The sequence below is a fragment of the Dasypus novemcinctus genome, chromosome 23 (assembly GCF_030445035.2).
Source record: "Dasypus novemcinctus isolate mDasNov1 chromosome 23, mDasNov1.1.hap2, whole genome shotgun sequence".
In the NCBI taxonomy this organism is placed as follows: domain Eukaryota; kingdom Metazoa; phylum Chordata; class Mammalia; order Cingulata; family Dasypodidae; genus Dasypus; species Dasypus novemcinctus.
Genome location: NC_080695.1, coordinates 7,830,949 through 7,843,770, shown reverse-complemented (window position 1 = coordinate 7,843,770; position 12,822 = coordinate 7,830,949). Strand labels below are relative to the sequence as shown.

Below are 12,822 nucleotides of genomic sequence, written 5' to 3'. Positions count from 1 at the left end.
GATTATCAAACCCCAGGGAGAGAGACAGTCACCTGATAGTCTACAGCTGGCCTTGTGGAGAAAACAGAGGAGCTGAGCCCTGAGAGAAATGAGCCCCGGGAAGAGAGGAACCCAGGAAGCCTCAGCCCTCACAGACGTCGGCAGCCATCTTGCTCCAACACGTGAAAATAGACTTTGGTGAGGGAAGTAACTTATGCTTTATGGCCTGGTAACCATCTGCTTCTATTCCAAATAAATATCCTTTATAAAAGCCAACAGATTTCTGGTATTTTGCATCAGCACCCGTTTGGCTGATTAATACATGCACCAACATATCTCCATAAGAATAATGTTTTTTTGGGAAGCAGATGTGGCTCAAGCGATTGGGCTTCCATCTACCATGTAGGAGGTCTAAGGGTTCGATACCCAGGGCCTCCTGGTGAAGGCAAGCTGGCCCGCACAGTGAGCTGGCCCACATGGAGTGCTGCCCTGCGGAGTGCCAGCCGGTGTGGAGAGCTGACGCAGCAAGATGACACAATAAAAAGAGACACAGAGGAGAGACAGTAAGAGACTTAGCAGACCAGGGAGCTGAGGTGGCAGCAGAGAATGATCGCTTCTCTCCCACTCCAGAAGGTCCCAGTATCGGTTCCCAGAGCCACCTAATGAGAATATAAGCAGACATAGAAGAGCACACAGCAAATGGACACAGGAGACAATGGGGGGGGGGGGAGGAAATAAATATTAAAAAATTAAAATCATGTTTTTCTAAATGTAAATTCAAGCTCAGTTGACGTCTTGTTAAGAATTGCTCTAAGGCTTCCTGCAAAGGTTGATTCTTTTTTATGGACTCTTAGTTTCTGTTTGTGAATATTTTATACTCACCTTCATATTTGAAGGACAGTTTTTCTGGATAAAGAATTCTTGGCTGGCAGTTTTTCTCTTTCAGTATCCTAATTGTAACATACCACTGTCTTCTCACCTCTGTGGTTTCTGAAGAGAAATCAACACCAAGTCTTACTGAGCATCATTGTATATGATGGTTTGCTTCTCCCTTGCTGCTCTCAGAATTTTCTCTCTCTCTTTTTAAGATTGATTGATTTATCCCCCCTCTCCCCTCCCTCTCCTCCTGCCCAGTGTCCATTCACTGTGTGATCTTCTGTATCTATTTCTCTTTTGCTCTTTTTTCTCCTCTAGGATTCACTGGGATTCGATCCTGGGGACCTCTGATGTGGAGAGAGGTTCCCTGTTAGCTGTGCCACCTCAGTTCCTGGTTTCTGCTGTGCATCACCTTGACTGTCCCCTTGTCCCTCTTTTTGTTGCGTCATCATCTTGCTGTGTGACTCACTTGCATGGGAACTGGCCGGCCACGCGGGCACTCGGCTGGCCACGCAGGCACTCACCTTGCCACGTGGGCACTGGCTCACCACGTGGGCACTGGCTTGCCATGCTGGCACGCTTTCTCTTCTTCTTTTTCACCAGGAGGCCCTAGGGATTGAACCCAGGTCCTCCCATATGGTAGGTGGAAGCCCTATCACTTGAGCCACATCCGCTTCCCCCAGAATTTTCTCTTTATCTTTGATCATTGACATTCTGAGTAATACGTATTTTGGAGTAGGTCTATTCAGATTTATTCTGATTGGGGTATACTGCGCTTCTTGGACCAATAAGTTCATTTCTTTTGTGAGAGTTGGAAAATTTTCAGCTATCGTTTCCTCAAATGCTCTTTCTGCCCCTTCTCCCTTCTCTTCTGGAACTCCCAAGGCACATATGTTGTTGTGTTTCATGTTATCATTCAACTCCCCAAGCGCTTGCTCAAGTTTTTCCATTGTTTTCTCTCTGTTCTTTTCTCTCTTCAATTTAGCTGTTCTCTCTGCAGTATCACTTAATCTTCTGTCATTTTGAGAGTGCTCTTGTATGCCTCTAATGTGTTTTTTATCTCACCTATCATGTCTTTCATTCCCATGAGCTCTGGTACTTCTGTATTCAGGTTTTCAAATTCTTCTTTGTGCTGGCTCAGTGTCTTCTTGATGCCCTTTAACTCTTTAGCCACATTGCCTTTCAACTCCTTAATTTGATTTTGGAAATTTGTGTGCATCTTGTCGCTGAGTTGTCTCAAATCCTGCGTCTCTTCCGGGGCCTGGACAGGCTCCTTTTCTCGGGCCCTGTCCTCCACTTTCTTAGTAGGGCTCGTAGCTTCCGGTGGGGTCCAGGCCTCTGAGGAGGATGTGCACTTACTCACATGCCCAGTTTCTCTCTGTTTTGTGGGTGCAGTGGCGGAAGGCTGTGTGTTACTGCTTCCTAGGCAGGGGTTTGGGGAGGGGGCTATAAACGCCGGAAAGAGCCTCTTGTTTGACTTCCCCACGTGCACCTCCTTGGTCCACCAGCAGACGGCGCTCCTCGGCAGCCCTCAGTCCCACGCCTGGCTGGAGGGTGTTTGCTCCAGCACCGACTAGATCAAAGTGACGGGGGAGCCTGCCTGGAGGCCGAGAGCCTCGGAGCTCAAGCCTCCCCAGGGCAGCCCCCCCAGCCTGGCCGGCAGCCCCTCCCTTTCCCAGGCAGGAGGTAATTCCCTCTGCTCTGCGTCCTCCACCTCCAGGCCCGGTCAGCAGAGGGGGAGCCTGGAGGGCAGGAGCTCTTTGGCCCCTTGCCGTCTCCCAAGGCAACGAACGGTGCAGCCCGGCCGGGAAGGGCCCCTGGGACGCAGCAGACCAGACTTGGGGGTTGGAGGCTGAGTCAGCCTTGCACTTCTTCCCCCTCCCCCAGTCCCGGCCGTGAGTCCCTGGGGCCCCTCTGTCTGTAGCCCCGGCCGAGGCCCGAGAATTCTAAAGGGACCTTAGCGTGGGGAGGCGCGGGAGCAGCAGCTGCAGCTGTGACTCACAGCCATCGTGGTGCTTTTCCTTCGTTGCCGTCTTTTCTGGGAGGTTTCTAGCCTGCCCCTAGTGTCCTAAGCCCTAGAAGGTTTTTTACAGGCTGTTTCTGCCTGTTCTTCAGCTCTTTTTCTGGGAAAGGAGAGACTCCCGTGTCTTTCTAGCCTGCCGTTTTCCTGAAGTCTCCATTGGGTCACCATAGCGGTTCTCAGTCCTGCTTTCCAGTGTCAGCTTCATAGACCAACGGTAGTGTTCCAGAGCGAGTCAGAGTGTTTTCTGCTCTCTCTCCAGCATTTAAACTTGAGTGGGTCAGCACAGAAGCCTCCTTCTCCTGGGGAAGTTCCCTTTTCCCCTCAGCTTCCTGTCCCGATGGTGGAAGGCCGGGCATGGTCCCTGGAGGGAGAAGCAGTGCCTGACATGGCTCCTGTATTAATGAATGTGTTTCTTTAAAAAACGACTTTGACTTGCTCTTGTCAGGAGACTCTCATAGATTCACAGTGCTTTTTTGTTTTTGTTTTTGTTTGTTTAGGTACGGGGGCTGGGATTTGAACCCAGGACCTTGTATGTGGGAAGCTGGTGCTGAACCACTGAACCACATCAGCTTCCTGAAGTTGATTTTTTCATTTGTTTTGCTTGTTTGTTTTTTCCGGGGGGCACCAGGAACAGAACCCGGGACCTCCCGTGTGGGAGGTGGGTGCTCAACTGCTTAAGCCACATCTGCACCCTCACCATGCTTTGATGTGAAGACAAGAGTTAGAACATTTGAACAGGGTGAAAAATGAAATACTTCCATTGAGCATTGTTTGCCCGAAGCCCGCAGCATCCGGGGAACCGCCTCCAGGCTGAGTCTTTGTTTTGTTACCCCCCTCCCCCAGTCCTTCTGGGAGAGGAAGCAGCGGGCTGCTGCCCAGGCTGGCGAGGTGCCGAGTCCACCCTGAGCTGGGCCTGGGGTCCCCCTCGGCGGCTCTCAGCGGGCGTTCTCGCTGTCGTCCTGACTGCTGGAAGCCAAGCCAGTGCCTTCAGGTGACCGTGTTTGCATCTCTTCTTGCAGGGAGATGACAGTCTTTCTGCAGTTACCTTTGACTCTGACTTTGAGACGGTGAGTGTCTTTGGAGTCAGCTGTGTGCTCCAGGCTGCTTGCTGGGCTCAGCAGGTTCCCTGGGCACGTCGAGTGGGTCGTTCTCCACACTGGTGTTAGGGCTGGATTACAACCTCACAACGCCACTTGGTGTTCAAAAAGCCCCTGCTTGGATCTAAACAGCTGTGGTGGTCCCTTTAAAACCTTTCCCCGGATCGCAGTCCTGAGCAGAGGCCACCCGAGGCAGGTTGGGACACCTGTGGTCTCCGGGGCCCACATGCCCCCCATCCTGACGTAGGTGGGAGAAAAGCAAGGGGGCCACGAGAAGAGCGACTGGCAGCCGCGGCTTGCCCGGGGTGCCGGCGTGGGTGTTGGAGAGGTCAGGTCCACTGGCCCGGCCGTGGCCCCCAGCCCGGCCCCGCAGGGTCGGTGTGGCCCGCTAGGCTGGGTGAATGCAGCCTGCTAACCGCGCCGAGGGAAGCAGAGCAGGAGGAGCGGGCCTGACGGCAGGTGCCGCCGTGCGGACGCGCCTCAGCCCTGCCTGGCCGCGGCTCCCGCGCACCTTGCTTCCCCGTGGGCGGGGGCTGGGGGGTGGTCTCCGTGCATTGCCTCAGGCGAGGGAGCCCTGCCAAGCTGAGAATTCCCCCCACGCCCCTTAAAGCACACCCCGCTCAGGTACCACCGGGCAGCCCCAAGGGGACCCAGTCGATGGAGCACGCAGCGGCCTGGCCTGCCAAGGCTGCCTCCGTCTGGCATGGCGGTGGGGACAGAGAGGCTCGGGAAACTTGTGTCGCTCTCCCCAGGCCACAAAGCCAGCGACTCTTAGAACCACACTTGGACCCACCTCTGCGTCTGGCGGCGTGGCTGTGAGAGGAGGACGGGGCTGCTGCCCTGCTGGCCTTTTCCTCCCCAGTGGCGTCGCGCTGGGCCCGGCTACAAAGGTTTCGCCCCAGCAAACCTGCCCTCGTGGCCAAGGCAGACGCCGGTGTCTAGGACGGGCTGTGGGGGACAGTTCGGGCAGTAGGAAACTGTCCCCCACTGCACGGCCTCGTTGGTCCAGCGTTGACGTCCCCGCGCCCTCCGCTCTGCTTGGTGCCGGCGGCTGGAGGCCTCTTGGGACCCCAGCTGGACCCCGTTGTTCTGGGGCCGCGCCACCAGCGTCTTCCTTGGTTCAGACTGCCTGTCGCAGAGGGCTTGGTGCCTCTCGTTCCTCCCGACCCACTCTGAACGTTCAGTTTTCACTGTCGGGACCGTTTGGGCAGCTCAAGAAAGCGCGACGTACTTCACGTGGCTTCTTCTTTCTTTCAGAAAGCAAAAAGGAAAAGTTACCACAAACCTCCACCCACATCACCAAGTAAGTACGCAGGGTCCTCCTCCCTCAGGAGTCTCCATTTCAGCTCCGAAGGTGCCCTCCAGGCGCTGTGCTCCCCTGGGGTGCGGGAGAGCTGTCAGCAGTTCCTTCTTCACACACCAGGACAGTGGAGACGGGGCGCTCCGGCCCAGGCTCGGGCTTTTCTGGGAGCCTGGGGAGTGTGAGCGGCCACGGCAGCTCGGCCTGGCCGGCTCCAGGCCCCGGCGGAGGCCCTCCATCATCCCGCTGGACGTCGCTTCTGCGCCTTTGCTCTCTCTCTCGCTGCCTCGTGTTGCGGCATCTTCAAAACGCTGTCACGGTCACAGGGCTTTTTGACCCGAGGAGCTGCTCCTCGAGAGCCGCCGCTGCTCTGCGGGCTGTGCAGGGAGGAGCTGTTCCCCCAGGCCAGGTGGCAGGGTCCCTCGCCCCCCTTGCAGGGCACCACCGGCCCTGTTTTGCCAGCACAGGCCCTATCCCTCGTCCCCACAGAGGATGGCAGCGTCGCCCTTGGCCATGCCTTCCTGGGCGGCACTCGGGCTTGGCTGCTGGGCAGGGAGGCCGCGGCTGGGCCAGCGTCCAGTGGCCATGGCGGCCTCAGCCCTCCCTGCCACCCCAGCCTTGCTGCACCACACAGTGAGCCAGCTGGGGACTCTCTGCTTTTGGCTTTTTAATGGCAAATTCTTTATGCCTGGTTTCCCTTTGCTGCCTCAAAAACCTGGGGCCTTCCTTGACTTTATCATCTGTATGTATTTTATATACAGATAGAGTTCAAATGAATTAGAGCATACGTATATCATAAATACAGGTCTAGACACACTCAGGAATAGAAGTCAATTTTCATATTCACCAAGGAAAATGTACTTAGGAAAATGCCTGCAAAGAGAAGAAAGCATGTTATATATTCCAAATAAATATGAACATTTAAAAAACCAACTTGCAGTTTGGATTTTTGCTGTCCTCCTCCTTTTTCATGAGAAAACTGAAAATCGATATTATAAAGTAAAAGCACACTTACAGTTTGGGTGTGTGACCCTTCTCGTCTTAGAGCCATCTCATTTAAATCCCTCCGCGCTAGGGAGTAGCGAAGGTGGAGAGCAGGCCCTCTCTCATTGTTCTTACTGAAAGCCAAGCTTTTTAAATGTTGAAAATAACCAGTTTGTTTTTATCTTGGTTTCTGTAAATGTCAGAGTTGTCTCTTCCTACGACTTAGGAAGGGCGGAACCCAGGCAGCATTGCAGCTCAAGGGGGACGTGCTTTACCTCTGCAGGGTTCTTACCCCTTGCCCTGTCCCCCAGCCCGGCAGCCTCCGTGGCTCCCCCATCCCAGCACTCTTAGCTCTGTGCCCTCCACCTGCTGGTCTGCTCCCAGAATGCTCCAGAACGCCCTGGAATGCTCTGGGAGCTCCCTTCCCTCAGGCCTCAGCCCAGGGGCCCTCCCTCAGGAGGCTCTCCTGGGCTCCTCCGGGTCTCCAGTGCCATGAGCAGGGGCACATGCCTGCCTGCGGGAGTCCCAGGCGCGCGTCACCACGCCTGGTGGCCTGGCCGGCGGCCCAGTCTCCGGGTCCTCGCGCTTCCTCCAGCCTGCTTTCCTCGTGACTCCTTCCTTCCCAGCTTTTAGCCATGGGGATGCATAGTTTCCTAGGAAATTCTTGGTATTCGCTGATAAACCCGCTACATTTAGGAGGAAACATGCCTTGTGGGGTTTTCCTGATTGCAAACATACTTTACAAAAGACAGTTTAAACGCTACCTCAGGAAGGCTTCAGGGGGGTGGGCAGGATGTCTCAGGGCCCCCTGGGTCTCTCCTTCAGTTTAAAGGGTAATGGGATATTTTCCACAAATTGGGATCCATGGAGAAAATGTAGAATTTTTTTTTTTACATTTTCAGGACCTTCTACAGGTAAAAATTTCTCTCCTATTTAAAAATACAAGAATGTTTTATAACTACTTTAATTTTTGCATAAATTCATAGTTTACATAAAGGTGGGAAATCCCAGATAAATTTAAAACTTTTCCCTTATTTTGATAGCAAATCAAATGCCTGGAAAATTATAGTTTTTCTGATTACTTCTATTTTATATATTAGGTTCTAAGTATTATGTCTGTATGTACCAACATGAAAAAATATTGGCAGTCTTAAGCATAAAGGATACAAAATTATATGTTCATTGTGATTGTGATTATGTAAAAACATAAGTATTTGAAAAAAGTTGGGTGGGATATTGTAGTATTGGTAGAATTATGGCTTCATAATTTTATTTTAAATTTCCCGTTATGTTACTTCTTCACAATCAAAATTAAAAGTGTAAATATATACATGCACACACGTGTAACAGCTGTATTTTAACTTCCGTCACAGTGCTTCCCGAGGGTGGCCAGACCCCGGGAATGCTTGGGTTTGCACTGTCTTTCCAGAGCACGTATGCTGAAGGAGCAAAGTTCTTCTGTGGCCCTAACACCATGTGTTGGCTTTTTAGAGTCACCTTACTACTCTAAACCTAAGAAAGTGGCGTCCTGGAGGGCTCTGAGGACAGCAGGGAGCATGCCTCTTGGTGGCAGGGTGTCCTTGACCCCGCAGAAGCTGTGGCTCGGAACCTCGAAACCAGGTGTGTGGTGTGGGTGCAGGCTTCTAGACCTCCTGCTCGGTAGAAGAGTTTTTTTGGGGGAGTGCGGGTGGTGGTTTAGGAAAGTGTTTTTCATATATTCGTGTAAATGGCGTTGCTTTTAATCTTCTCAAAGACTACAGTATTTGTGTCATAGTTTTTCATACAACATAAAAAGGGTTTCTGGTGGCATCCACACGTATGACACTTAAGCCTTTTTCTGTCTTGGATGGTTTTAGCACTGCTGGCGGCAGGGTGTTGGAGCCAGTGCCTGTTGGCTTGCAAGAGCCAGTTAAGTTTCTAGGAATTTTGTAAGCTGGTTGATGTCACATTGGAAGTTAGGAAATTGGAAAATGGTGGGAAGAGTTAAACCCTGGCGATCAGCAGATGCTACAAGCCAGAGCTGCTTTTGTTTTGTTTTCCGAGAACCGGTGGTTAAACATTTATCAGGGAAGCGGATTTGGCTCAATGGATAGAGCGTCCTCCAGGGTTCAAATCCAGGGCCTCCTGACCCGTGTGGAGCTGGCCCACACGCAGCGCTGATGCACGCAAGGCGTGCCATGCCACACGGGGGTGGGCCCTGCATAGGGGAGCCCCACGCTCAAGGAGTGCACCCCGTAAGGGGAGCCGCCCCACGCGAAAAAAGTGCAGCCTGCCCAGGAGTAGCGCCGCACACATGGAGAGCTGACACAGCAAGATGACGCAACAAAAAGACACACAGATTCCCGGTGCCACTGACAAGAATGCAAGCAGACACAGAAGAACACACAGCGAATGGACACAGAGAGCAGACAACTGGGGGGGGGGGGGCGGGGAAGGGGAGAGAAATTTTTAAAAAAACACTTATTGGCCGCCCCTGGCCCTGGTATCTGCTGGTTGGCCTAAGCTTTCTGGCTGGCTTTTAGAGGCGAGGCCTTCCGTTGTCTCTGCGTGTTCCTTCGTTAAATCCATGCACATTCCAACCAGGAGGTCTGACCCAACCCCTGAAACCTGACCTCACCTCGGAGCGCACGTGGACCAACCCCCCCTGCAGCCCACCCGACTACCTGTCAGAGGCTTTGAGAGTGAAGAGGGCGCACCTCAGGCGTTCTGCCAGCAGTGGTGAGCATGTGATAGCCAGGGCCGAGCAGCGACCCCCGCCCACCTGCAGGGACCCCCGTGTGCCCTGTGGGAGTGAGCCTGGAGAGCCAGCCTGCCAGCCAGCCTCAGGCTCTGCTCCTGCCCGAGGCGTTGGGCCTCGTTTAGACTTACTGTGTAGAAATGTTAGAAAGAAAAGCAGACTCTGCCAATAGTTTAAAACCTTAATCTCACCAAAAAGTACCAATTTGTTTTCATATCTCCTTATTCCTTTCTGCTTTTCTTGTAAACCTTCACCGGAAGATGGGCTCAGCCTACAGGTCACGTGAAAATCTTTTCGCTGTCTCCCCATGAGTTACTTTACTGCTTCCAGTGGTTAGAAGTTGTATTTCAGGCTTAAATATTTTAGTCATAAGATACTAGATACATTGGATCCCTAGTAAAAATGTACTGTTTTTACAATGGAATGGGTGCTGGGATCGGCATGCTTTTTTTTGTCTCTTTTGTTTTATTTGCTGCCTACAATCTAATTAAAAACTTAAAATTAATAATTACTTTTTCTGTGGCGCCCTTCTTGAGTCCTTTTTACTGTAACTAAACTGTGTTTACATCTGCATTTATCTTCCCTTCGTCTTTATCACCACTACTGTTTTGGCTTCCTTGCTTCTTGGGAAAGTATCTTGATCAGAGTAAAAGCATTGAATTGTTTTTGCTTTTTTTTTTTTTAATTTTCCTCCTTTTTTTAAAAAGGATAGTTTTATTTCCTTACAGTAAAGCCAAGATTCCTTTCTCCTTTTCAGCTATCTTTTAAGAGGCTTGTGTCTCTCCCTCCAGGTCACGTTCCTGGGACCCCTGTCTACAGAGAGAAAGAAGATATGTATGATGAGATTATCGAGTTGAAGAAGGTAGTGCTGCTGTCTGCTCTTCACTGTTTTCAGCAGTGAGAGCCGCCTCCAACATGGGCTTAAAAAATCTGTGGCCGTGCCAGGAAAGGACACGAGCTTTCGCGTCCCCCAGAGCTTGCGTCCTGGCACAGGGCCTCAGGAGCTGGGTGGCCCCGGTCAGGGGAGGGCCCAGCACCGGCTGCACGGAAGGCCTCCGGGAGTTTTAGATCCCATCTGTCTTCTCCTGCTCCAGCAAGGCAGAGGAGCTCCTGCCAAGGGGGCAAAGGGACTGAGTGGGATCTGGATAAGGTCCCCGGGTGGTATTATCCCTCTTGTGTTTTTTTAGTGTCAACAGGACGTATCACGTGCCCGATCTCAGGCCATCTTCACAGAAACTGTGAGCTAAGCAGGGCCAGTTGTCAAAACTAGAGTCAGGGAACTTGAGGCTCAGAGAGCAAAGTGAGCTGGCCTGGCTTAGCTAGGAGCAGAAGCAGCGTTTTATTCAGGGTCATTCGACTCCCAGGCAGGGCGCTTCAAGACCCCACGCTGTCTCCATTCACTGAAGCGTGACTTGCCTCGGAATACGCCACCTCCACTGTTGTCCCACCCATTCTTAGTGTCCACACACATTTTTGCGTCCCCGGAGAAAGTACCTGGGCTCCTTTCCTTTCACAAGGTCAGCCACCTTACAGGCCTGCTCTCGCCACCACCCCAACCGCGGTGCAAGGGCCGTGGCCAGTGTGGGCTTGGGCTTAAGAAGGGCATGCCGGCCAGCCTGTCCAGAGCGTGGCGAGGGGCCTGGGGACCCGCCGTTCAGCCTAGAGAGCCAGGGAGAGCGTGGGGCCGGCCGCTGCGTAAGACAGAATCCTCCTCTTGTTCCAAGGAGGACAAGCTCCGCTTTTAGCATAGTGAGGGAAAACATTCTAGCCAGCAAAACGAGGGTGAAGGTGCTTGCTGGATGAATCAAGTGAAGCGCCCTGTCTGTCAGGATTTTAGACAGAGTTTGGATGAGTACTTGTTGGGTACTGTCAAAAGAATTCCTCTTTTGGTTGGGAGGGAAATTGTACTAAATGAACTCACAGAGTCCCTGAAACTCTGAATAATCCCACAGTGGCTTCTTGACAGGAGTCTTACTGGGGCTGGAAGTGGTGTCTGGGTAAGATGATACTGGCTACTCCGTCTTAACCATCGGACATCTCTACCTGCCTCGGCCTGGACCTCCCCATTCTGAGAGAAGAGAATTTGGTCTCTGACACTCTGCTGCTCTAGGATCTTGAACATCAGGGTGCTTTTCCTACAGCAGGTGGTGCCTCTGTTTTCCTCCTGGAAAATGGGGATAGTAATAGTACCTATTTCATCGGGTTGTTGTGAAGATTAATTATGTAAAATAGTGCATGAATGGTGCCGGGAATATAGTAAGAGGATAATACATGTTGACCTTTTTTTGGTCTCTTTAACTTGTTTTGAAAGAAGTATAGATTCCCAGGAAGTTGTAACGAGAGAGGACCAGTGGGCCCTTCACCCACTGTCTCCCAGTGACTGCATCTTCCTTAATCATAGTACCATGTCAAAATGATTGGCACACACTTTGTGCCATGGTACATCGGCACACAGTGCATGAGCGGTGCTGTCGTTGTATTACATGTAGGCACATGTAACCACCGCTGTCAAGATAGGAAACTCTTCAGTGCCCACTAAGACCTCCTCTGTTGTCCCTGTGCATCCATGTGCGCCCCACCCTACCCTCCCTATTTCCTGGCGGCCGCTGATCTGTTCCCTGTCTCCTTAACGTGGTCACTTAGACGTTCTCTAAATGGAATCCTACAGTACGTGACGCTAGCTTTTTACTCAGCATAATGCCCCTGAGATCTGTCCAAGTTGTTGCACATATCGGGTTCTTTTCCTATTTTTATACCTCGTGTTTATGTGTTCATTCAAGTCAGTGGTGGTGGTAATTTCCCTCAAGACTTCCTCTTTGACCTATGGCTTATTTGGAAGTACAGTGTTTTGTTTCCAGGTTTTGGGGGATTTTCCTGTTATTTTTCTCATTATCTATTGTGGTCGTAGAACACACTCTGTATGATTTGAAGTCTTTTAAGTTTCTTGAGATGTGCTTTCTGGCCCACGATCGGGTCTGTCTTGGCGTGTGTTCTGTGGGTACTCGGCTGTGTGGGCAGGTGTTAAGAGTCTTCTGTGTCAGCCACTGTCGGGATGATGGTGTTCAGCTTGTCTCACCCTTGCTGGTTTTCTGTCCTGTTGTTTTATCAATTACTGAGAGAGGCGTGTTGACATCTACAGCTATGAATATGGATTTGTCTATTTCTCTTCAGCTCTGTTAGTTTTTGCTTCGTGTGTTTTGCTTCGTGTGTTATTTGGTGCATATGCATTTAGGGTGCTGTGTCTTCTTGGTGGATATGTAGCCTTTTATCATTATGTCCTGTCCCCATCTGTTCTAGTCTATTTCTATGCTCTGAAATCTACTTAGTCTGTTACTAATGCAGCCACTCCTGTTTTCTTTTGGTTAACGTTTGCTGGGTATATCTTTTTCTATCCTTTTACTTTCACTGTACATCTGTCATTTTATTTGAAATGAGTTTCTTGTAGTCAGCACATGCTTGGGGCATGTTGTTGTTTTAATCAACTTTATAGATTTCTGTCTTAATTGGTTTATTTAGATCATCCATTTAATTTAAAGATTTATTGACTTAGTTTTTAATTATTCCCCCCTTTCCACTTGCTCACTCTCTGCTCTCTGTGTCCATTTGCTGCGCACTCCTCTGTGTCTGCTTGTCTCCCTTTGTTGCATCATCTTGCTGCACCAGTTCTCTGCATTCCCCAGGCGTGGGCTCTCCACAGGTGCAGGCCAGCCTGCCTTCACAAGGAGGCCCTGGGACGCAAACCCAGGGCCATCCATACAGTAGATGGGAGCCCAATTGATTGAGCCACATCCGCTTCCCTCCATTTTAATTTAATTATTTGTATGCT

At 51.2% G+C, this 12,822-nt stretch overlaps 1 protein-coding gene across 7 annotated transcripts in view; it reads left to right on the top strand.

Moving 5' to 3' along the window:
• IQCE (IQ motif containing E) overlaps nt 1-12,822 on the top strand; it is an 80,377-nt gene that overhangs the window by 32,812 nt on the left and 34,743 nt on the right. For all 7 annotated transcript variants that reach the window (XR_009182897.1, XR_009182896.1, XM_071211127.1 and 4 more), the window contains exons 2-6: nt 3,898-3,945; nt 5,233-5,278; nt 7,751-7,879; nt 8,843-8,977; nt 9,788-9,858. Coding sequence is in view for 5 of the 7 variants with exons in the window: in XM_058285701.1 (XP_058141684.1) it covers nt 3,898-3,945; nt 5,233-5,278; nt 7,751-7,879; nt 8,843-8,977; nt 9,788-9,858 (429 nt within the window). In the remaining 2 variants the exon portion in view is untranslated. The remainder of the gene's footprint in view (nt 1-3,897; nt 3,946-5,232; nt 5,279-7,750; nt 7,880-8,842; nt 8,978-9,787; nt 9,859-12,822) is intronic.